Below are 24,112 nucleotides of genomic sequence, written 5' to 3' on the forward strand. Positions count from 1 at the left end.
GTCTTCCCCCAATTTAGAACTTTTACTCCTGCTCTACCTTTATGAAAAAGGACAATGATGCTAAATCTAACTGTATTTTGGTCACTATCTCCAAAATGGCCCCCTACTACTGCTTCATCCACTTGCCCAGCTTCATTTCCTAAGACTAAATCTAGAATTGCACCCCCTCTCATTGGGCTTGTTGCTTGTTGGCTGAAAAGTTCTCTTGAATGCAGTTGAAGAATTTTGTGCCCTCTGTGCCCTTCATGCTGCTCGTATCCCAATTGATATTCGGTTAGTTGAAGTCCCCAGTTATTATTGCCCTATTGTTTTTGCTCTCAGAAATTTGCTGACATATTTGCCCTTCCACTACTTGGCGGGGTGTCTAGCGATCTCTATGGTGCAGACTGTTGTATGATGTGTCTGCATGTCATTGTAATGTAAAAGTGCTCGGCACAGTAAGGATTAATGCGGGATTAGAGGATAGCACCACCCCCCACAGTATGGTGCATAGAGTAATGGTAATAGACTCAGAACAGTCTAGAGAAAACACTCTGGAAGCAGCCTACCTGCATGGGAACAGCACCATGCATGACAGTAATCTGGGATCTGTAAATAGTTAAAGGTTAACAATAAATGGTTCATGTTTAAACATACAAGTCTCAAGATCTCATCATTGAGACATCTAAAGAACCCATATTACAAACAGACCTCTGCTTTCCTGAAATCATGCGCCAAGTTAAGGAGAACTCCCGGCATCCAGCAGCAGCGATGCAAACAAACATGCTAAGCAGTCAACCACATTCTCAGATAGCAGACTTTCAGACTTTGGCCCGGACTTTCCGGCACCGCGGCAGCGTGGTGAGCCAGTCAAAAATCCATTCTCTTCAGTGGCACTGGTAAATCCCACCAGGATAATCCTGCCAGGACCAGAGATCCTGCCCTTTGAATTGAAAATAAATAATTATGAATAGGGATCATGGGTTAAGAAGCTTTTAAGTTTTTTCATTTTAAAACTATGTGGATTTTTCTTCATTGTGGAGAAACTTGCCATTCCACAAATATAAATTAGCTTTTCAGGCCCAGTGAGGGTGTTTAACAGTATTTATGAAGCAGGTACTGCGTTTAAAAGGTTACACCTCATTCAAAAAGGTGTAACTTTTTCAAGGGGTTTTAATTGAGATTAACAGTGTGAAAGTGGAAGTTTTCATTGTCTCACTGCTTAGAAATTGCAGTCTGGACAGACTTCAACTGTGTACCCTCTGGAGGAACATAGGGCCACAGAGAGCAGTTTCTGGAATTTGGCATTATTCTATGTATGTGCAATCTCTATAAATTGCTGTCAGTTTGAGTGGACTAATAGTGGCAAATAAGATCATAAGACCATAAGACATAGGAGCAGAAATTAGGCCATTCGGCCCATTGATTCTGCTCCGCCATTCAATCATGGCTGATAGATTTCTCAACCCCATTCTCCCGCCTTCTCCCCTTAACCTTTGATCCCCTTACTAATCAAGAACCTATCGATCTCGGTCTTAAATACACTCAACGACCTGGCCTCCACAGCCTTCCGTGGCAATGAATTCCATAGATTCACCACTCTCTGGCTAAAGAAGTTTCTCCTCATCTCTGTTCTTCCCTTTACTCTGAGGCTGTGCCCTCGGGTCCTAGTCTCTCCTACTAATGGAAACATCTTCCCCATGTCCACTCTATCCAGGCCTTTCAGTATTCTGTACGTTTCAATCAGATCCCCCCTCATCCTTCTAAACTCCATTGAGTATAGACCCAGAGTCCTCAAACGTTCCTCATATGTTAAGCCTTTCATTCCTGGGATCATTCTCGTGAACCTCCTCTGGACCCTCTCCAGGGCCAGCACATCCTTCCTGAGATACGGGGCCCAAAATTGCTCACAATATTCTAAATGTGGTCTGACCAGAGCCTTATAAAGCCTCAGCAGCACATCCCTGCTTTTATATTCTAGTCCTCTCAAAATAAATGCCAACATTGCATTTGCCTTCCTAACTACCGCGTCAACCTGCAAGTTAACCTTAAGAGAATCCTGGACTAGGACTCCCAAGTCCCTTTGCACTCCAGATTTCTGAATTCTCTCCCCATTTAGAAAATAGTCTATGCCTCTATTCTTCCTACCAAAGTGCATAACCTCACACTTCCCCACGTTGTATTCCATCTGCCACTTCTTTGCCCATTCTCCTAATCTGTCTAAATCCTTCTGCAGCCTCCCCCCATCCTCAATACTACCTGTCCCTCCACCTATCTTTGTATCATCTGCAAACTTAGCCAGGATGCCCTCAGTTCCTTTATCTAGATCATTAATGTATAAAGTGAAAAGTTGTGGTCCCAACACTGACCCCTGCGGAACTCCACTAGTCACTGGCCGCCATCCTGAGAAGGACCCCCTTATCCCCACTCTCTGCCTCCTGCCAGACAACCAATCTTCTATCCATGCTAATACTTGCCTGTAACACCATGGGCTCTTATCTTACCAAGCAGCCTCCTGTGCGGCACCTTGTCAAAGGCCTTCTGGAAGTCCAAGTAGATAACATCCATTGGCTTTCCTTTGTCTAACCTACTCGTTACCTCCTCAAAGGATTCTAACAGATTTGTCAGGCATGACCTCCCCTTGATGAAACCATGCTGACTTTGCCCGATTTTACCAAGCAGTTCCAAGTATTCTCAAATCTCATCCTTAATAATGGACTCTAAAATCTTACCAACAACCGAGGTCAGGCTAATCGGCCTGTAATTTCCTGTCTTTTGCCTTACTCCCTTCTTAAAGAGGGGGGTTACATTAGCAATTTTCCAGTCCTCTGGGACCCTCCCTGACTCCAGTCATTCCTGAAAGATCACCACTAACGCCTCCACTATCTCTTCAGCTATCTCCTTCAGAACTCTGGGGTGTAATCCATCTGGTCCAGGTGATTTATCCACCATTAGACCTTTCAGTTTTCCTAGCACCTTCTCCTTGGTAATGGCCACCATACTCACCTCTGCCCTCCGACTCTCTTGAACTTTGGGGATGTTACTCGTGTCTTCCACTGTGAAGACTGACGCAAAGTACCTAATCAGTTCCTCCGCCATTTCTTTGTTCCCCACTACTACTTCTCCAGCGTCATTTTCCAGCGGCCCAATGTCCACTTTTGCCTCTCTCTTACCCTTTATATATCTAAAAAAACTCTTGCAATCTTCTTTTATATTACTGGCTAGTTTAACCTCATATTTAATCTTCTCCCTCCTTATTTCTTTTTTAGTTGTCCTCTGTTGGTCTTTGTAGGCTTCCCAATCCTCTGGTTTCCCACTGCTCTTCGCCGCATTGTATGCTTTCTCTTTAGCTTTTATGCTGTCCCTGACTACCCTTGTCAGCCATGGTTGCCTCATCCTCCCTTTAGTATGCTTCTTCTTGCTAGGGATGAATTTTTGCTGTGTCTCCCAAATTACTCCCAGAAACTCCTGCCATTGCTGTTCCACTGTCTTTCCTGCTAGGCTCATCTCCCAGTCAATTCTGGCCAACTCCTCCCTCATGCCTCTGTAGTTGCCTTTATTCAACTGTAATACCGTTACATCTGATTCCAGCTTTTTCCTCTCAAATTGCAGGGTAAATTCTATCATATTATGGTCACTTCCTCCTAAGGGTTCCTTCACCTTAAGCTCCCTTATCAAATCTGCCTCATTACACATCACTAAATCTAGAATTGCCTGTTCCTTAGTGGGCTCCACCACAAGCTGCTCCAAAAAGCCATCTCGTAGACATTCTACAAATTTCTTGGGATCCACTACCAACCTGATTTTCCCAGTCTACCTGCATATTGAAATTCCCCCATGATCACTGTAACCTTGCCTTTCTTACACACCTTTTCTATCTCCTGGTGTATCTTGTGCCCCACATCCTGACTACTGTTCGGAGGCCTGTACATAACTCCCATTATGGTTTTTTTACCTTTGCGGTTCCTCAACTCTACCCACACATATTCTACATCATCTGACCCTACATCATTTCTTGCTATCGATTTAATTTCATTTCTTACTAACAAAGCAACCCCACCCCCTCTGCCAACTTGCCTATCTTTTCGATAGGATGTATATCCTTGGATATTTAGCTCCCAGTCCTGATCCCCTTGCAGCCATGTCTCCGTAATGCCCACCACATCATACCTGCCAATTTCAATCTGTGCCACAAGCTCATTTACCTTATTTCGTATACTGCGTGCATTCAGATACAACACCTTCAGTCCTGTATTTCCTGTCCCCTTTCTCATTGTCGTCCCTTTATCTGATGTGCTTGAAGTTAGATTCCTAGCCCTTTCGAAACACTCTGTCCTATTTTGTGTTCTGGAGACTTTAATAGCCTCTCCTGGGCTCTCCTTTCTTGCTGACAGTTATGCCCTCATTAATATTGCAATTAACATTAACATGGGGGCTTCCCCCACCACCCCCCCACCCCCATTTCAAAACACATGTACAGGCATGAAGTACTTTAAAAAACATAGCCCAGCCAAGATAATCCTGAGTCAACAGATGTATATTCCATCACTTAGGCATGTTACTTAATTCTATCAACAGCCGGGTGTTACCATTGACTAGAAACTGAACTGGGCTAGCCACATAAATACTGTGGCTACAAGAGCAGGTCAGAGGCTAGGAATACTGTGGCGAGTAACTCACCACCTGACTCCGCAAAGCCTGTCCGCCATCTAAAAGGCACAAGTCAGGAGCGTGATGGAATACTCTCCACTTGCCTGGATGAGTGCAGCTCCAACAACACTCAAGAAGCTTGACACCATCCAGGACAAAGCAGCCCGCTTGTTTGGCTCCCTGTCCTCAAACATTCACTCCCTCCACCACTGATGCAGCAGTGTGTACCATCTACAGGATACACTGCCGAAACTCACCAAGGCTCCTTCTACAGCACCTTCCAAATCCAAGACTGCTATCACCTAGAAGGATAAGGGCAGCAGATATATAGGAACACCACCACCTGGAAGTTCCCCTCCAAGCCACTCACCATCCTGACTTGGAAATATATCGCTGTTCCTTCACTGTCACTAGGTCAAAATCCTGGAATTCTCTGGATGTACCTACACCACATGGCCTGTAGCAGTCCACCTCCACCTTCTCAAGGGCAATTAGGGATGGGCAATAAATGCTGGCCTAGCCAGTGATGCCCACAACACGTAAATGAATAAACAAAAATCAATTGCAGTTAATAGATATGGAATAACCTACCTGAGGGAATTTGACACATGATAATCTCCCAGATTTTATCATGATGAGAATGGTTCTTTTGTTGGAACTTTTATCTAGGTATGCTGTACCCCTGTAGTAGCCTTCCTAAGGAGGTCTGTTCCTATGCTCTGTGTTTGAAGATCTCTTTGCTTATCTGCAGAAGTGGAAAAGGGTGAATTACTCCCGATTTATAATTTGAGATGTTGCATATCAAATCTCTCTGGTCAGGCATTGCAAATTCATACTTATTCTGGAAATCATGTGACAGTGTACAATTCAAATGAGTACAGAACAAACATTCAAAAGAGACTTTGATTATCACTATATTCCATAAGTCCATCTAAACAAACAACAAAAATCAATAAAAACAGAACCAGAGTGCAGATAAAACAGAAACAGTGGACACGTGGAATGCAGATATGTTAGGTACGGATGTCTATAATATATCAACTATAGGGCAAAGGGGCATTTAGTTAAACAAATTTTAGAATTCAAAATATTCCACAGAAAAATACCAAATTGCCTATACAGGGTGAGAATGATTATTATAGTGATCTGGCAGGTTTAAACAGATGTTACTGTTTTCAATCTAGGAAGTGCCCTGCATTATAGGCCTTGACTCATTGCTTTGATTTTCAATAAAAATGCACTAACCTGATTCTTGGCATAATTAAGTAGCGGGCCTAAGTGATTGAAGTAAATTGTTTCTCACTGCTCTTTTGAAATGATCACAGGTGTTCGGATTCTATTTCTCTTCCACTGCAGTGTTTCGAGGTAGCTGATGCATATTGGTTAAAATCAAATTATCGAGAATGAATCATTGGATAGAATCATAAAATGGTTACAGCACAGAAAGAGAGCATTTGGCCTGTCAAGCCCATGCTAGCTCCCTGCAAAAGCAATTTAGCTAGTCCCACTTCCCTGAACTTTCCCTGTAGCCCTGCAAACCTTTCTTCCCTTCCGAGAAAGTTTTAAGAGAAAAATTTGGAAACAAGTTGTAAACCCACTTAAATGAACGATAGCTTGATTGAATGTAGTATCTTCAACTCACTGAGCATACCAAGGTACTTTGGATGCAGAGTGACAGAAGGGTTGGAGAGGTGGCTAAAGATGAGGTCAGAAGCACAATTTTTGAATAGTAACCATTCAGGAAAAGTGCTGTTATACTGTTAACACATTTGCAAATGCAAATAAATGTCTGATATTTCTGTGTTTGTGTGCAAGGAATAGTCCTTCAATTAGCACATGTGTAATTATGTTATCAGTTACAATTGGCTCAGCTAAGACCTAACAATGAAATAAATTAACAACATAATTTAGAAGTGATTCTCAGTACTTTTGATGCTTTAGCTCACGCCACAGTCTTGCATCAGTCCTGTATACCTGCCAAATATGCTGGAAACACATGAACTAATCATTCATCTCATTTGCTGTTTGCAAATTGCCTGCTAACAGCCTTGTTTTATATTATACCAGGATGTTCCTACTAGATATATTTTACAGATATATCTGATATAGCATTTGTCAGTGAACATCCTGCATTGATCTTTTCAACATTTGTTCATTTGAAGATAAACCTCTACATAGTGTTGAGGTAAGCACTCAGCCACTAATGTTTAATAGAGAACAAAAACAGAATTACCTGGAAAAACTCTCCTCCATCCCCACCCCCTTTCTGTTTCTTGCCCCTCCTTTTTGTTTTTTCCAATAATTTATATAGATTTTTCTTTTCCCACCTATTTCCATTATTTTTGAATCTATACCTGTAATGCCCTGTCAGTCTTTCCACCCCACCCCCACTAGAGCTGTACCTTGAGTGTCCTGCCATCCATTCTTAATTAGCACATTCTCTTAGATAATATCACCACCTTCAACAACTCTTTGTTCTTTTGTCTGTGACATCTTTTGATTATCTGCTCCTATCACTGCTTGCTTGTCCCTACAACCCCCACCCCCCCACCCCCCCAACCCCCCCCCCCCCCCCCCCAACCTTAAACCAGCTTATATTTCACCCCTCTCCTAATTTTACTCAGTTCTGTTGAAGGGTCATGAGGACTCGAAACGTCAACTCTTTTCTTCTCCGTCGATGCTGCCAGACCTGCTGAGTTTTTCCAGGTAATTCTGGTTTTTTTTGGATTTCCAGCATCCGCAGTAGTTTTTTGTTTTTATCTCAATGTTTAATAGAGGACTTGCAATTATTTTGAGCCTTGTCATTTCTTCATAGCATTTCACAAGGAATTAATTAGTTTAGATATGCAGTTACTATTGTTAGGTAGGCAAATGTAGCAACCAATTTTAAGCAGAGCAAGGCAGCACTACTGCCTAGCTAGGATGCCAGCCCAAGAGCCTCAAAAGAGTTCAGGGAGAGGCAATTGGAAGAGGCGTGAATGGTGGCCATCACGAGGTGAGTAAAAAACATTCAAAGCATCTTTTTGGTGGCAGCCTCCAGCAGTACTTTTAATGACCTCTGGTTTGATTGCTGGTGCCTGAAGAAACTGACTGCAGTATGTTGGGCACATGTTGTCGTCATTCATAGTCTAATTTTTCAAAGGGGTCCAAATGGGTGTTACCATTGATTTGCATATGCAATAGACCTAATGGCAGTTTCAGGCATACACACTGAATCCCTACTTGATTAGCCTTAACTAATATATTGGCCGTTGCACATCCGCCATGAAATAAGCAGCTGACACTACATGCCATATTGGATCTTTAGGTGCAGTTTTATGCCAATAAAATGGGACCAGAACAATCCAATTTTTAGGCCCTCAAATTTATTGCCTTATGGGTGCATTTAAAAGTGGGTTTGTGCAGTCTCAATCCAATTCCTACAACACCTGTGTACCCTTAAATGAGTCTGAATTAACCAGCCACAATACTAAGTGTGCAGTAGTACAATTGTTGGTCAGATGATGTCCTGTTGGTATACATTTGAGAATGGAATTTGCAGGATGAAGTTCTAGGATATGGGGAAAATCATGATTGTGCCTTTATGTGGGCAGATACTCTTCAGAAAGAATTTTATGGATTTTCAAAATACGTTCACTGAACTATGGAATAATAAAGTGGAATATGTATAGAGTTATGCCTTTGTGGGCATTTTTTTCACTAACAAGAAACCAGAGTAATTTTTGTTTTGATTTTTGATCATGTGTTACGATGACATATTATTGGATTCAATCCTCAATGGCGAGCTCTGATTTCCCTTCTCTGCCTTCCTTTCCTAATCTATAATGATAATATTCAGTTTCTGGCAGTCTGAACTGTCTTGATTGGTTGGTTTAAGGGTCGTTTCTGTTGCTGGGATTATTTGGTGGTGGTGCCTGGTCCATGAGGAGGCACTTGGGGTGTGCGGAAGATTGCGGTGTGTGATGCACATGGAGATATTTTTTCTGTGAGAGATGGGATGGAATTAATGGGAGGGATGGGGATGGCAAGAGTGGGATGGGGATGGCATGGGAAGGATGGAATGGCATTGGATGGTGATGGCAGAGGAGGTGGTATGGGAAGAGTTGGTGAGATGATATAATTGATTAAGTGTGATAAAATGGCAGGGACAATTATTTGAAATAACTTGTTTGAAAGCTATTCTTTGTGTTGAAAATGAAGATTCATGAAATATAAATAAAAATGTTTTAGAAAAGCTGCCGGGTGAATTAAGAGAACACATCAGCATTGATTCTCTGGAACTCTGATAACAGTCTCTGCCTTCCAAAGTTTCTACACAGTCTAACTCTGATGGGCATGTCACTCCACACTTCGACTTAAGGAAGGAACAGTTCTAATGTTGCTATGAAACCTATGAATCCTAAACAAAGACTTTGTCATGGAACAAAATTGACAGTTATAGGAAGCCTTTTTATTTGATGATAGATGCTGAAATTATAATGGGCAGATTTCAAGGAAATAGACTGTTTATTCCTCACATAATATTGAGCCCAAGATGTAAATCTGCCTTTTCAACTCAGGAGAAACAGTTCCAAATTACACTTTCATTTCTATGATTATAAACAAGTCGCAAGGCCAGACTCTTGCCAAAAAATGTATTTATATTCCTAAGCCTGTTTTTACACAAGGATAACCAAGCACTCGGCTTTATTTCAAGAAGAATAGAATTGAAAAGTAGGGAAGTTATGCTAAACCTGCATCTGGCTGCCATATTACAAAAAGGATATAGAGGCACTGGAGAGGGTGCAGAGGTTTACAAGGATCATACCAGAAATGTGAGGAAAGACATATTAGGAAAGGATTGACAAGCTGGTTCTCTTTTCTCTTGAGAAAGGGAAGCTGAGGGGTTACCTAACAGAGGTCTTTAAAAATATGAAAGGTTTTGATCGAGTGGATACAGAAAGGATATTTCCTCTTTTGGGGAAGAGCATAACTAGAGGCCATCAATATAAGATAGTCACCAAGAAATTCATAGGAACTTGGAAGAAACCTTTTCCCCAAAAGAGTGGTGAGAATGTAGAACTCATTACGTCAAGGTGTGGTTGAAGCAAAAAATATGGATGCATTTAAGGAGAACCAAGGTAAGCATATGAGGGAGAAGGGATTAGAGGGTTACGATGGTAGATTTAGATGAGGAAAAATTTGGAGGAGGCTCGAGTGGAGCGTAAACACTGGCATAGACAGGTTGGGCCAAATGACCTGTTCCTGTGCTGTATATTTCATGTAATCTTATGTAGTTTTATGTCGCGTTTCTGTTAGTCTGGTGATAGAAAACCTGTATTTAAAAAAAGTATTGTTGCAATAGAGAAAATAACTTGGCTGCAAATGAAATTCAATTGCTAGTTTTTCATGGCTGCACTTCTTGCACCCTCAACAATGTATTGGGAGCTCCTGGCTCAGGCAGTGATGTAGTTACCTGGATTTTTCACCCTGAGTGCACGTCTCCATTTTAGGTATTATACTGTTTACCTTTTTGATTAGAGTGCATTAGACCATGTCACTCTACTGTGCTTACTTGCACATTCCTTTGGGCCTGTTTATTGTATGATGCATTGGGTGCACTGAGGGATGTCTTCAGTCAAATGTGTCATTCACCAGTAAATTGTCCTTGGCTGTTTCAAGTCAGGTTGAAGGATGGACCTGGAGATTCCCTCTCCTTCTCTCCCTTACCTGGTGTGCCAAAAATGTTCTGTGGCATCTATAAGGAGGCATCAGAGTAGTTGTTTCCAGGTTTCCCCTGTTTGACAGGGTTGGCTTTAGACAACTAGGTTTTTCAGCTGAAACCATAACACATATAATGGAAGGGTGAGGAAGTGGAAAACTTGTTAGAAAGGCATTAATTAGCCTTTATATATTTAATATACTGGATATTTAGAATTCCAGGAGTTGGAGTTAACTTCACTTAATCAGAGGGTGGAGTTTTACTGCCCTGTCATGGGGGGGGGGGGGGGGGGGGTGGGACTGTAAAATTCAGTGAGCCATTCAAAAGCCCAGAGTTTCTGCTGAAAAAAGGAGACTTTTTTTGTTGAAGCTTTTTGTCTTGCACTTCTCAGGACAATTCGCAAGAGTACCATATGTAAAGGGAACGACAGTTTATACTGTATGAGAAGAGAGTGCTGATTGGTTGGCAAGTGGACTCTGATTGGTAGAGGGGTTGCCATGGAGAATGCACCAGTTGATGGTGACTGACAGTTAATTGCCAAGCATTGTTTGAAATATAAACCAGAAAGCTTGACTTTGGTCAAGGCATTGCCCTATGGAATGAAGCAGCGAATGGCTGTCATTTCTTTTGTTCAGCTGAAACGGGCACAATGTGTGTACATGTTCTTCTGTCTACCAAGAACAGGGCCCTTTGTATTAATATATGTATGTACCAGTACATGTAAATCAGAATTTGGTTTATCTGCAAGGCATGTGTCCTGGTACTGAGCAATACAGTATGATGAACTAGGCCACACTGTATAGGTTGTAGGCAACAACGAATGTTTATTTTGCCGAACATGCCTGTTTTGTGCATAACAAACAAAACCAGCCACAATTCTCTCTATTTTACACTGTTTCATGTGTATGTATTGGCATAACTTATATTTACATAACTTTACAACATATTAGTTTCATACACATTGTAAAGGTTGTGGCTTTCAATCCCTCTTTTGTGCACTTCATTCTCCCTTACTCTCTACAACCTGTTGGAGAAAAATGTTACTGCAATAGCTAACTCAATGATGATGATGGTGTGCTTAGCTGCAGGTCTTCTTGTGGCTGCTGAGTTGGAAACAAGCTAGTATCTCCCTAGTTCTTAATAGTTCTGCAATGCACTGGGTTTATTGTGATTTTAGAAGCTTGCATTGATCTCATCCCACCTGGGTTCACAATGGGTAAAATTTACCCATTGGGAGAGTGACACAATCTTTCAAGATTGTGCACAGCAGTTGACACCTGCTGGTCATTTTGCTGCAGGGATCTCCCTGGTGGGTGCAGTGTGGGTATGCAGGAATTACCCAATTGAGAGAGTCCCTTAAAATTGCTAAGTTCACAGTGGGCTGGTTACCTACACAAAGCATTCCTCCCTAACGCTGCGTGCACATTGGTGTGGTCCTTCCTAAAGCTGAGTGTTTATCAGTTGGAGTTGCCCATAGGCAGTGGCCGTTCCTAAAGCTAGGTACATTGAAGGCTGGAGTTATCTGCAGGGAGGGCAACCGCACACCTAAGGCTGGATGTTTACTACTGATGTTACCTGTAGCAAGTGCCCCCTCCAAGCTGGGTATTTATAGGCTGGAGTTACCTGTAGGGCGGGCCACCCCCACTAAAACTTGAGTGTTTATGGGCTAGAGTTACCTGCAGAGAGTGCCGCCCTGTAGGGAGTGTACCTCCCTAAAGTTGGGTGTTTATGGGCCTGAGTTACCTGTAGGGAAGGGCCCTCTCTAAAGCTGGGTGTTAATCGGCTGGAGTTACCTATGTGGTGGGGGTGGGGAGGTTTCTGGGCCGGAGTTACCTGAAGGGCGTGCCCCTCCCTAAAGCTGGGTGACTATTGGCTGGAGTTACCAGAAACGTCCCGGGCTACCTCAGTCCCTCGTTGTCCCGGCAACACGCTGGGGCAATCACGAGCGGCGGTCGGCAGGCGCTCGTGCGTGCGCGAGCCGGAGCCCCACCCCCTCGAGCGCGGCCGTTGCTACCTGTGCGGGGAGGAGGACGCGCGCGTGCTGGCGGTTGGCGAGTGGGCGCGTGCCCGTTGGGATAGGGGTGAGGGAGCGCGCGTAGCGGTGTCGGGAGCGCGCAGGGAATCTCCCCCCCGCCCCCCCACCGCTTTCAGACATGGCGGATTACAGGTCCGAGTGGCTCCGACTGCCCGGCTCCTGGTCGCACGGGGTCACCCGGGACGGACGCGTCTTTTTCATCGAGTGAGTGTCGGAGGCCGTAGCGGACACTGAACACCAACATTTTAATTTATGTTTTCACCCACTCTGTTTTTTCTCCACAGTGAAGAAGCGCAAAGAACAACCTGGTTACATCCAGCGACCGGCGAGGCCGTCATCAGCGGACACCGCAAAACGGCAGGTGGGGAGAGGAGAGTGGTGGCAGTGGGGGGCGGTCTGAGGGGAAAGGGGGGCGGTCTGAGGGGGGAAGGGAAAGGTGGGGGGGTTCTGAGGGGGGAAGGGAAAGGGGGAGGTCTGAGGGGGGGAGGTCTGAGGGGGGAAGGGAAAGGGGGAGGTCTGAGGGGGGGAGGTCTGAGGGGGGAAGGGAAAGGGGGAGGTCTGAGGGGGGAAGGGAAAGGGAGAAGGGGAAGTGGGGTCTGAGGGGAGAAGGGGAAAGATGGTTCTGAGGGGGGAAGGGAAAGGGGGGTTCTGAGGGGGGAAGAGTCTGAAGGGGGAGGGGAGAGCCGCGGATTCCAACCGGGACGAGGAGACCTGGGACCCCCACTTTCTTCCTCATGGTTAGGGGTGGGAGAGGCTCGGGCTATTTCCCCCCCCCCCCCCCCATATCGGTACCGGTCCCTGGGATTTGTAAATTTAAATTGGAAGAGATTGTCTAGGGTGTTGGTTCCAGTCGGAGCTTGTTGTATTTCCCCAGAGCCCCCAAGCCCGGGCTGTAGGATGTTGATTTGAATCCCCTGTTACTCCAGTAAATTGCAGACCCCCCCTCCTCTCAACCTCGCCCACCCCCCTCCTCTCAACCTCGCCCACCCCCCTCCTCTCAACCTCGCCCACCCCCCTCCTCTCAACCTCGCCCACCCTCTCAGTCACACTGACATTCAATCCCACTTCCCAGCGTTTTCTGTTTTTGCTTCAATCCCACTGTCCCGGGGCTGCAGATCTCAGGTTCATTCGGCGTGGGAGCGATTCCTAAGAAGGGAGACAAGACCGTCTGGGAATGTTCAGGTTCTGAGCCTCTTAATCATGTGCCTGTTTTCGCCCGACAGATCTACCAACCGGCTGGGAAGAAGGATACACCTTCGAAGGGGCGAGATACTACATTAAGTGAGTATCATGATGTGTGACTGGCTTCATGCAATCTCTGATAGCTCAGCCCTGCTGTACGTGTGTGAGGCTGCTTTCTAACTCGATACAAGTTTCCCTGGCTGTGTTTGTGCCTTTTTAAAAAATGATAAATCCTGATTAAGGTTGCTCAACGTGGATTACACGTTTTGTGTGAGGTGGGCGTGTCGCAGCAGTTTGATTTCAACATGGGTCCCGGTAACGCCCTCATTCAAAACTGACGCTTAAACGTCAGGCGAAATGTAAAAATCTACCAGATCGTTATTCTCAGCAAGGTTTCGGTAGTTTGTTTACAGGCGGTGACGTGTTGGATTCAGTCATTCTAATACCATGGTGCAAAAACGAACCGACTCCTCCCCCCCCCCTCTTTCCTTTCCTTTCTCGTTTCCTTCATTTAAATGGGATGAAGGTAGCTACAGTTTGTGCTGAATGTGATTAAAAAAAAACTGATGACAAAAGCTGGTGTCAGCCTTATTAGGTATCAACCTGTAATTTAAAAAATATAAACGGTGACTACTAATTCTGTACTTAGAATCGAGTCGTCAGCATTTATCTCTCGCCCCTGAGTTATCAAGTAAAATCAAAAAGATGTTTGAGCATTTTTGGATGTTTTTAATTTGAACATGAGCTTAATAGGAATTGCTAGTTTATTATTGCTTCACAACCAAGTTTGGAGCACGTGTGTGTTCATTGGCCTTTCAAGAGGTGTGTTGGTTGGTAATAAAATACTCTGCATTTAAATTGTTGTAAACTGAAGTATGCTATGGAAGCACTCTGCTAATACTGTAACTGGATCTTAATAAAGCTGCTTGCATCATTACCTTATTATTTATGCAGCAGAATTCTCAAGGGAAAGAAATGTGGCTGTGTCATCTGTATTGATTTTCTGTCTGTGAAATGTTTGGTTATGTAGGTTATTCATATTGAAGCCATAGTGAAAGTTTGCACTTTGCATTTATTTTGTTTTGATTTGGAGGACCAAGTGTGTACACAAATTATATTCTTAACTATGATTTGCTGTGTGCTTGAGATTATGATAACGTATTCAGCTTAATGGTTTAAACTCATTTCAGTTTTGAATTTTTTTCCATCAATTATTCCCATCATTATGCTACATTCTATCCACTTTCCTGTATACCTCAGAAACTTGGACAATAAATAAAGATCTGTGGAAGAAAATAGAGATCTTTGAAATGCAGATACTAGGAAGTAAGATTTAAGTAAGACAATAAGACCATAAGACAAATGAAGAGGGACTTGAAATTGCAAGAGCAAACAGAACTCTTTAAAAAGTGACATCCATAAAAAGAAAATGTCAGTATTTTGGCCATTTGATCAGAGCTGAAAAGTTAGAGATGTTTTCTGGAGGACAAAGCAGAGGGCAGCAGAGAGGGGCCAACTTTGACATAGTTGAATGACAGACATCATAAAGTGGTTGCAGATGAGCTACATTGGATGTGTGAGGATGTGCAAGACAGACAAATGTGACATACCATGACAGCAGATCTCCAGGCAGGAGAAACCGTAAGCAGGGGCAGAGATTCCTACCATAGCTGGCAATATTGAATTATGTCTATTTAGAAGAGACAGTGCAGAATTGAAGTACAATTTTAATGTTTTGACTGTGGTGTTGAAATGCATAAACCTAAGGGTGAAAGTACACACCTTGTATAGTCTGATTTCTTTGCAGCCAGTGGGTGTGTCTCTTTAATTGTGGGAGACTGCCATTTCCCTGTTAGCAATGCAGTACACATTTCTGTTGGATTTGACATGTTAGTGATTTGGAGTGTAGGAGAACCCACTGATGATAAACAGTATTCAGAGTAAAGCCATGTTTGAAAGCAAAAAAAAAATCTGTGCATTATGACACTCCTCTTTGTAGGCATTGCTGAAGTTTAATTTCCGGTACATTGATCCTTCCTATTACTGTAAACTATAAATAGTATTTAGGTTGCTTATACATCAAAATTGGTTTAGGTGCAAAATTAAAATAATGCTGCTCTCCCAAAGCTTAAAATTTACAGTGGGTGCAGTTTAATTATTGAGTAAATAGTAATGCTATTTCCTATAAGGAATAGAGGCTACATTGAGTTTCAATTTGTGAGATGAAGATAAAGTAACATTGAGAGCATGAAATGCAAACATGTTCATCAGTAAATAGATCAGATGATTTGTTTGTGCTTTAATTTACCTTGTGGAACTGCTCATAAGGTTAGGATAACTATTGATGGTAGGCTTGTAAAGTAAATGCTGCATTTGTAGGGAGTTCAAAATTGGGGAGTTAATGCTGTCATGAAATGGGCCCTGTCATATTGTCCCATACTTATTAATATTCTCAGATTGACTGTGTCAAAATGGATTCTAACTTAATTTAAATGGAATAATAAAGGATGAAATGAGAGAAATGAGAACCTAGGATGGCTTAAACTGAGCTTGTAAATCAGTATTTCATCCTGAGTGTGTTAGTAAGGGTAAGATGGCAGATACTGAAGGAATGGAGAATGCAGGGAATAACATCGCTATGTGACGAAGCTATGCAGAAGATGTAGGTTGGTTAGGTGGGAGAAGTGTGGGAAAATTCTGGTAAACAAATACATAGGGGAAACGGACCAAAGAAAATGTGTTTAGTGTTTGAGATTGTGAAGACTTCCAGTAGCCACATCAAAAAAAAACTTACTGGTGGATCCATGTGCCTCATAAACTTAAATATTTAATAATATAGCATTCAGACCTACTGTGATAAGTCTTATTTTTTTTAAAACGCCTGTAATAGCAGTAGCCTTGAATAATTAATAAATTGTATATGGATATTCCTTTCAATGGCATTAAAATTTCACAGAATTTGGTTGCTTCCAATATACTAATACTTATGGTTGCAGCACACTGTCATAGATTTGATGTCTTACAGGATTTAAGGTGTATTAAAAATCGTAAATACCTGTAGTATGAAATAGGCCACCCTTTCTTGGTTATTGAGAGTGCCAAATAATGTATTATCATCTTCGATATCTAATTGACGTGAATCTTACACAAAGAGTTATGGTAAGATTTATGATATCTCTGCTCACTGTTAAGAGTAAATTGGACAGTAGCTTCTGGAGTACTTACATGCACAGTTAAATACACACATCCGGAAGTTGTGGTCTGAGTCACTATGCTTCTCCATAGGTTGCATTACAACAATATCTCACTAATAGACCTGGAATTAAAATCAATGTAAGGGCATGAAACCCACCAAGCACACCAGAGAAAACTAGGGCTGGCACCGTAAGGTGTAAGTGAATTTTTAATAGTGCGATCAGTCATAATTGCTGCCAAGCAGCCTCTGACCCGGAAAATTTAATTTCAAAGTGTGGAATCGCATTTGTTCAGAATTTAGTTAGTGTTGGAGATTTTTTAAAAACTTATTTTTTTCTATCATTTTATCTTTTTATCTTAATCCCTTTTTGCCCACTATTTTGCATTCTGTAGATGTTTTAAATCTAATTTATGATTCCTGCTTTGCACCTCCTGGTTTAGACTGTCTCAGTGAGGATTCTTCAATGTAGTTGAAAAGCCTTACTGCCTCTTGCCCTGCTTGTAGATGCCACAGATCCCCCTGTAGAAGGGTGGATCAGATGCCAAATTAAAACAAGCCTTTCATCCAAAGCCTGCGAAAACTCTGGGTAGTTGTCAGTGAAGTGAATGGTGAATACTGCTCCTTCAGTGCTAGCTGCAAAATTCGGGCCATTGTGATGTGGCATTATAGAAACTGGTCAGTTAATGTGCCACTGAATTTTTAAGATGTATTGTTGAACATTATTTGGAAATGTTAAAATTACATATACAAAAGATTATCTGGTCATTATCACATTGCTGTTTTTGGGAGTTTGCTGTGAGCATATTGGCTGCCACATTTCCTGTATTTGAACAGTGACTAAACTTCAAAAATACTTCGTTGGCCATAAAGTGCTTTGAAGCACCCGGTGATTGTGAAAATGCTATATAAATGCAAGACTTTCTTTATATTTGGGTATATGAAATTAGGCAATTTTAATGAAGAAGGCTCCAAAGAAAGTGGGCCTAGGAAAAGATTTTCTATTTTCTTGTTTTGCAGAAACTTTGCACATTGAGATCTGCCATGTTGAAAGTGGCAGTTTGTCTAAACTAACTGCAAAATCCCTCAGTAAAATACTGAGAACTATCTCTAAACTTGATCATTAATCTTCAATGCAAGCATTATGATGTAAAGAGTGAACTTATATTCATATAGCATCTTGTGTCCTCCAGATTTCCCAAAGCAATTTACAATAGTGAATTGATTTTTGTCTGAACTGCAATTACTGTTATGTAAGAAAATAAGACAGTCAATGTATGCACATTAATGTTCCTCAAACAGCTATTGAATGGCTATTTTTTTTTGGTATTGATAACAACCTGTGGATTTTGACCACCTATAAATTGTGTCTCATCTTGAAGCAAGGACATCACAACATATAATGGCCCAGAATTTGTGGGGGTTTTGATGGTGAACCATTAGCATTTGCCATCATTACTTCTCTGAATCTGACTGCAACTTCAGGATTTAGTGAAAATGCAGATTAACATGTAAATCCTGAAGTTGTGGTCTTCTGTTCATGCTTCGCAGTGCTGTGGGATGTCCTCCAGCGTTTGTGTCAGCGATCAGTGAAATCCATTTCCCACTGTCATTTTGCTGTTAGAAACACCAAAAAAGTTCAATGAAGTGTAACCGAGTTTTTAATGGTAATCCGAGTAATAACTACTGCTGAATAGCTGATCTGGCCTTGAAAGGGTATTTTTATATATGTGCAATATTTTTTAATGTCTCTATTATAATTAATTACTCATTCTTGTAAACTGTTTTTAAAATAATTTTTGTTCACCTTAATCTAATGTATGTTTCAATCTTTATTTCTCTCTGTGTAATATTTTTAAGAAGTGATTTGATTATTAGTACTTTCATTTCCTGGTTGGCTGTCTGTGAGAATTCTTTAATGTGATTGGTTATTGGACTGCTTGATGGTATCACTGCAGCTCAGCGCTGAGAATCCCAATTAGTGCCACAATCACCACAGAGATTGCTAGATGTCTCAGTGAGGCTTACTTCAAGGTCAGTGGCTCTAGTTTTGCAGCTGATTGCAAAATCCAGGCCATTCCTTCAATGTAAAACCACCGTACATCAATGAGTTAGTGTTCCAGCAGCTTGTGTCTATAATGATCATCAGATTAAAATACAGCAATGTAATTCTAGGTTTTAGATTACCATAATGAAACACTCCAAATAATGGTTTAGGGTGTCAATCGAACCCCTCTATTAGACTACCTTGTAATCATTTCCAGGTATCTGTTAATCTCCATGTATTAATATAGTAATGGGGAATAGAGACAGCTCTTAGATTTTTGGGCAATATCTGTGCCCCACAAACCTTATTAAATCTGAGTACACATTACTGTCATTTACAGCAAACCACATGTAAATAAATATTCTGCATCTAGCACAGTTCAGTGGCGTTAAGGCTATTTGATAGATCGTAATTGACTTACTCCATAACAGTTCATCTTTACCACATCATTGGGCCTGCTGGACTGTCCATATTGCACAAGATCAAAATTGTTACAGCATAATTACTTCCTAATGCTTGAGCCATAGCTTCATATTTATCCCAAGAGCACAGACATTAAGTAGCTGCACGTTAACTCTTTGTATCAGTTCAAAAATATGTAATAGAATTTCAGCAGGATTCCATTTATAGCATTCTGCCTGTGGAGTGGTCTCCTGGAAAGCATTATTGCTTGAAACTCTGCTTCAGGAACAGCAGTTAACCATCATTGATGGAACAGAGATTGTTTGAGCGCCTATTAGATTGGGGGGAAACAGTGGGCTTGCTTTATCGTACAGGGGAAATCCTGGTCTTCGCTAGAACCAATTTTGCCAGACTTGCAACTTTGTTTCCATTGCTACTTACAGTATGTCTGTGTGTGAATGTAAAGAGTAAATTACTTTTATCCCTTTTGCTTGCATTTCTAAGCAAATTCAGAATTTGTTATTTGCACTTTATTTGGGTTTGCATCAGCATTTAATAATATTTGAAATCCACCATATGAATATCCTTTGTACAAACTATGCAGCATCTTCTACTTCGAATTGTTAATCATTACTTAAAAACCACAGATCAAATTAAATAGAAAGAAACCCAATTTTTTTGCTACTGCTATTTAAATATAAACTGAAACTTTCTGTCTCAAGAAAATAATTGAATGCTATCTTAGCTCAAACTTCCACTGGAAGCTAAGCCAACTTGATCAGCTCCAAGAATTGCTACAGTTACAAATCCTTTAGAAATAAAGTAAGCAGATTTTATGGTGGCATTGCTGAGTTTACTACAATAGATAACTCTTTTCAGTTTTTGCCTCCCTCTCATTTTCTCCCCATTTCTTCTGAAACCATTGACTTAATGCTGCCATGTGGTTTCATGGCTAGGTATGGCCCTATGGTAGCTTGCTTAAAAAGCCTTTCTTTGTACACGAGCGCAGAGAAATGAGTGCCAGTAGACTATTCTTCTGTGAAAGGTGTACTCCTGTACCCAACTCGTGTTTCCACCTAAAGCATCAAATGCAGCTTTCAGCAGCTACCCTTCCTGATCGCTGACTTTTATTTGCCTCTTTTTTTCCTTTGCTCTGCTTTCCCCAGCACCCTGACCATGGAGGTCAGCAGTTCTTTGGGAATGGTGGTCAAAGGAGCAGGAACTGGGTCTTATGGCCAAAAGTCTCATGGAGAAGATGAGCTCAGGAAGACCATGAGGGGAAATAGAAAAACTAGAGAAAGATGTGTGTTCAAGGCTATGGTAGGGGAGGATCCTAGGAGGAGACATGGCTTGGTGGCAAGCAGGAGGAAGCATTAGAGGTTGCTGAACAGGTGGTCTCAATCTTAGTGACAAAGAAGTTGATGAGTCCCTTTTTCTTAGTGGTGTTGAGGATGAAGGTGACAGGAGAATGGGGTTTAAGGATATGGTTTCTAGTAGAGAAAAGGAGCCACTGGTTATCTTTATTCTGTAAGATGATCCTGGAGGTTTTGCAGAGGAGAGTGGAACCCATTAGTGCTTGATGGAGACCTGCATATGAATTAATGGATGGCTAAACCAGTTTTGAACCAGATACACTGAAGTCACCACACTGAATTTGAGTGAGTGACAATGGGGCCCATACCAGATAATTGACTGGAGTAGGTTGGCGTAAGGGATTAACTGGGGGTAAGGGCATCAAAGGTAGGCCTGAGGGAGGAGTTAAATAAATTTATGATTACAGTGGCATTGTGGTGCATAGAGAACTGAGTGGAAAGGTAGGCAGTTGGGATTTAGTGGGTAGGCAGTTGGGATTTAGTGCAGTCGGAAGTGACTTGGTGACTTTTTTCCAAGGATGTACTCAGAGGAAGTGGATAGGGAGATGTGATGGTGAGAAAGTGGTTGGAGATGGTACTATCTGCCAAGAGATGGTCTGTGAGATGGCTTGGAGGTGGTTGTGAATATAGGTATGGGAGTTTATATGGAGGAAGGAGTTTAAGCTGGTCTTGTGTGCAATAAGTTCAGAAAGAGTTTAAAGGGTACTTAGATGAATATTGAAATCACTGGGGATGAATCTTTGCCAGTGCTGAGGCTAAGGGAGGAAAATGGGAAGATATATTGGATGAAACTCAGTAGAGAGCAGAAGACAATGGTGAATTTCAAGGTGAGGTGAATGGGGTGGCACAAGTGAGAGGTGCTCAAAGAAGTGAATTGTACCCAAGAAGCTGTTTGATTATTTAGTTAACTATTTGACAATAGTCTTAAAAACTGGCTACCTTTTCTCCGTGTGATGTTTTGATTGAAAATGGAAAATAAGGTATGATCCTGTGATGTATGAGGGGAAAATCATTTATTTAGGTATTTTGTTGCCATTACCAGTTTTATGTATTGGTATATGCCTTCGACATGCACAGTTGCATATTATTAACTGGCTTTGTAATCTTTCTTTCCTAATGGGAATTTTCATGGAAAGATAAGATGGTTCTTTTGCAATAAGTGGAAGAAATAAAGAAACCAGAGTAGCAATTCTTTTAGCACATTGGATGGTATGAAAATGAAGAAAACCAAATATTTTGTTAATTACCAGCACGCCAGAAAGGCATGTTGCAGCTCTCAAGTGCTGAATACCAAAACGGATTAAGACGCACTGAAGTGATGGTCAGTTGCAGTAAATGCATAACATGTGATTTATGCTTTGAGTAAAATGGTTTTGAACAATGTCTGGAGTATGGCCAATTAATCAGATAAAATATATGTCAGGCAACTGAAATATTCAAAGCCTGTAATTCATAGCACACCAGTCTGATGGGTTATGGATTCATTGACTATGTCTGGTCAAGGTAGATCACACAATAATAATGGAATTTAAAGATGTCACAGTATTGTAGTATTTACTGTTGATCAAAAAAAGTGAAGAGACAAAGGTGACCTTGTCTTTGGAACATTGTCTAGTTTTGAAGCTAGTACAAAAGTGGGTTGACTTCTCTGTTTGAACTGCAATAATCCATGTTAAGTTATTCTTTCAATCAGTTCGGGTATCCTTCCATCTATGAAAGTTGATGGACACGCAGCAAAGTAATCCATTGCAGATGGGGTGTCTTCATATGGTGCACCTTTGCTGACGGCTGAAGAGGCCAATCCTTGAGAGGCAGTTTCTGCTACAAGTGGCACGCATGAAGCTACCAAGTATCATTGTGGATTGTTGCTTTTGCCCTTGGTGTCTGTTGCCAAGCTGCCGTAACCACTGGTCATCATGGGTATATTCTGGCAGGACAAAATCACAAATGTGTCAGTCCTCTTAAAGGCAGAGCTCCCAAGTTTGTTAGCACTCATCAGATAGAAGTGACTTCATTGGCAAAGGCCCGTCTGCAGGATGGCAGACAGTTATTTCAATAACTTAATCAAATGTTAACTAAAAGGCAAGAGTTCGCCTATTGTAACATTTTGAAAACAAATGTTAATGTTTCATGGAGCAGACACTGACTGTCATAAATTGATTACGTTATTATTGCTAAATTCTGTTCTTGATTCAAGGCTGACTTACAAAACTAAAATAAATTAGGTGCCTTTTTTCCAAATAATACCCAGGTCAGCAAATTTTGCTAACTCAGTGTGCATGTGGAAGAAAGGGTTAAATCAGTTCTTGTGCCAATAGGGATCTGTGTCTATTACATGAAGCAAAGATAGGGATTTTAAAAATTCATTCCTGCAATATTGGTGTCACTGGCAAGACAGATATTTTCCCACCCGTGGTTATTCTTGAAGGTGGTGGTGGGCCATCATCCTAAATCAGTAGGATCCGTGTGATGAAGTCATGCTTGCAGTGTTGGTAGATAGGGTGTTCCAGGATTTTTACCCAGCAATGATAAAGCAACGTCAATATATATCCTAGTAAGGATAGTGTGTGACTTGGAGGGGAATTTGGAGGTGGTGATGTTTTGATCCACTTGCGACCCTTTATCATTCTGCGTGGTGGAGATGCTGCCGAGGAAACCATGGTGACTTTCTGCAGTGCACCCTATAGATCGTATGTATTACAGCCTTAGTATGCCAAAGGAGGGGATGGATATTTCATTTAGTGGGTGGCGCAAGAAAGCAGATTGTTTTGTCCAAAACGATGATGAGCTTCTGGAGTGATGTTGCAACTGCACCCATCCAGGCTAGTGGAGGGAATATTCCATCACACTCCTGATTTGTTTCTTGTAGGTGGTGGAATCGCATTGAGAAGTTCACCGCAGAATACTGAGATTGTGAGAGAGGAAGATGATTCCTATTAAAATGAGTTAGTGACTTTGAAACTAGGACATTGCAATCTGTGTCAAACATTGCAGTATGCATGGATCCACTTTGGGGACACAGCTGTCATTGCAACATTCTTGAGTTTTCTATTTCTGGGCTCCTTACAGAAATGAAGAAAATATTTAACTTTTTATACTTATGCCTTTTCACTTTGAGCATACACGTTGAAATTCACCTATATCCTGGCAACTCAGGGTCTATAAGAAAGGTATAGTTTAATTATGATTTGCAGTCAAGGACTCCTTTGTCATATCCTGGTTAAGTTGCGTGTTTTGAGATGGCACTGACTGCCTTTGTGTTGCATTTAACAGAGTTATACTGACAACTATTGCTACTTGGTGTGGATGGGGACATGATTAGGTTGAGGAATCTCATTTCTTATATGTTATCCTAAGCACTGAGTATGATTTGTGCTGTATCCTGTACTGTTAACGTTTCCACTGAAAGGAGTTTGTTGCCCTGCTGGCTGTTTTAGTTGGAAGAAAATAGGAAACTGTACAGAAGCATCACAGGTTTTCATTTGAAGAAAACCATATTTTGCTGTAACTTTAGAGCAGCAAGAAAAAAATTGAGATATGGCAACTTCAC

The 24,112-nt window shown here is 41.6% G+C and overlaps 1 protein-coding gene across 4 annotated transcripts in view; it reads left to right on the forward strand.

The window, feature by feature from the left end:
• The first annotated feature begins 12,466 nt into the window (after positions 1-12,466).
• Positions 12,467-24,112, forward strand: part of plekha5 (pleckstrin homology domain containing, family A member 5) — a 369,212-nt gene continuing 357,566 nt past the window's right edge. For all 4 annotated transcript variants that reach the window (XR_013578140.1, XM_078553582.1, XM_078553583.1 and 1 more), the window contains exons 1-3: positions 12,467-12,569; positions 12,650-12,726; positions 13,589-13,646. Coding sequence is in view for 3 of the 4 variants with exons in the window: in XM_078553582.1 (XP_078409708.1) it covers positions 12,484-12,569; positions 12,650-12,726; positions 13,589-13,646 (221 nt within the window). In the remaining variant the exon portion in view is untranslated. The remainder of the gene's footprint in view (positions 12,570-12,649; positions 12,727-13,588; positions 13,647-24,112) is intronic.

Source organism: Cetorhinus maximus, chromosome 12 (assembly GCF_964194155.1).
Source record: "Cetorhinus maximus chromosome 12, sCetMax3.hap1.1, whole genome shotgun sequence".
Lineage (NCBI taxonomy): Eukaryota > Metazoa > Chordata > Chondrichthyes > Lamniformes > Cetorhinidae > Cetorhinus > Cetorhinus maximus.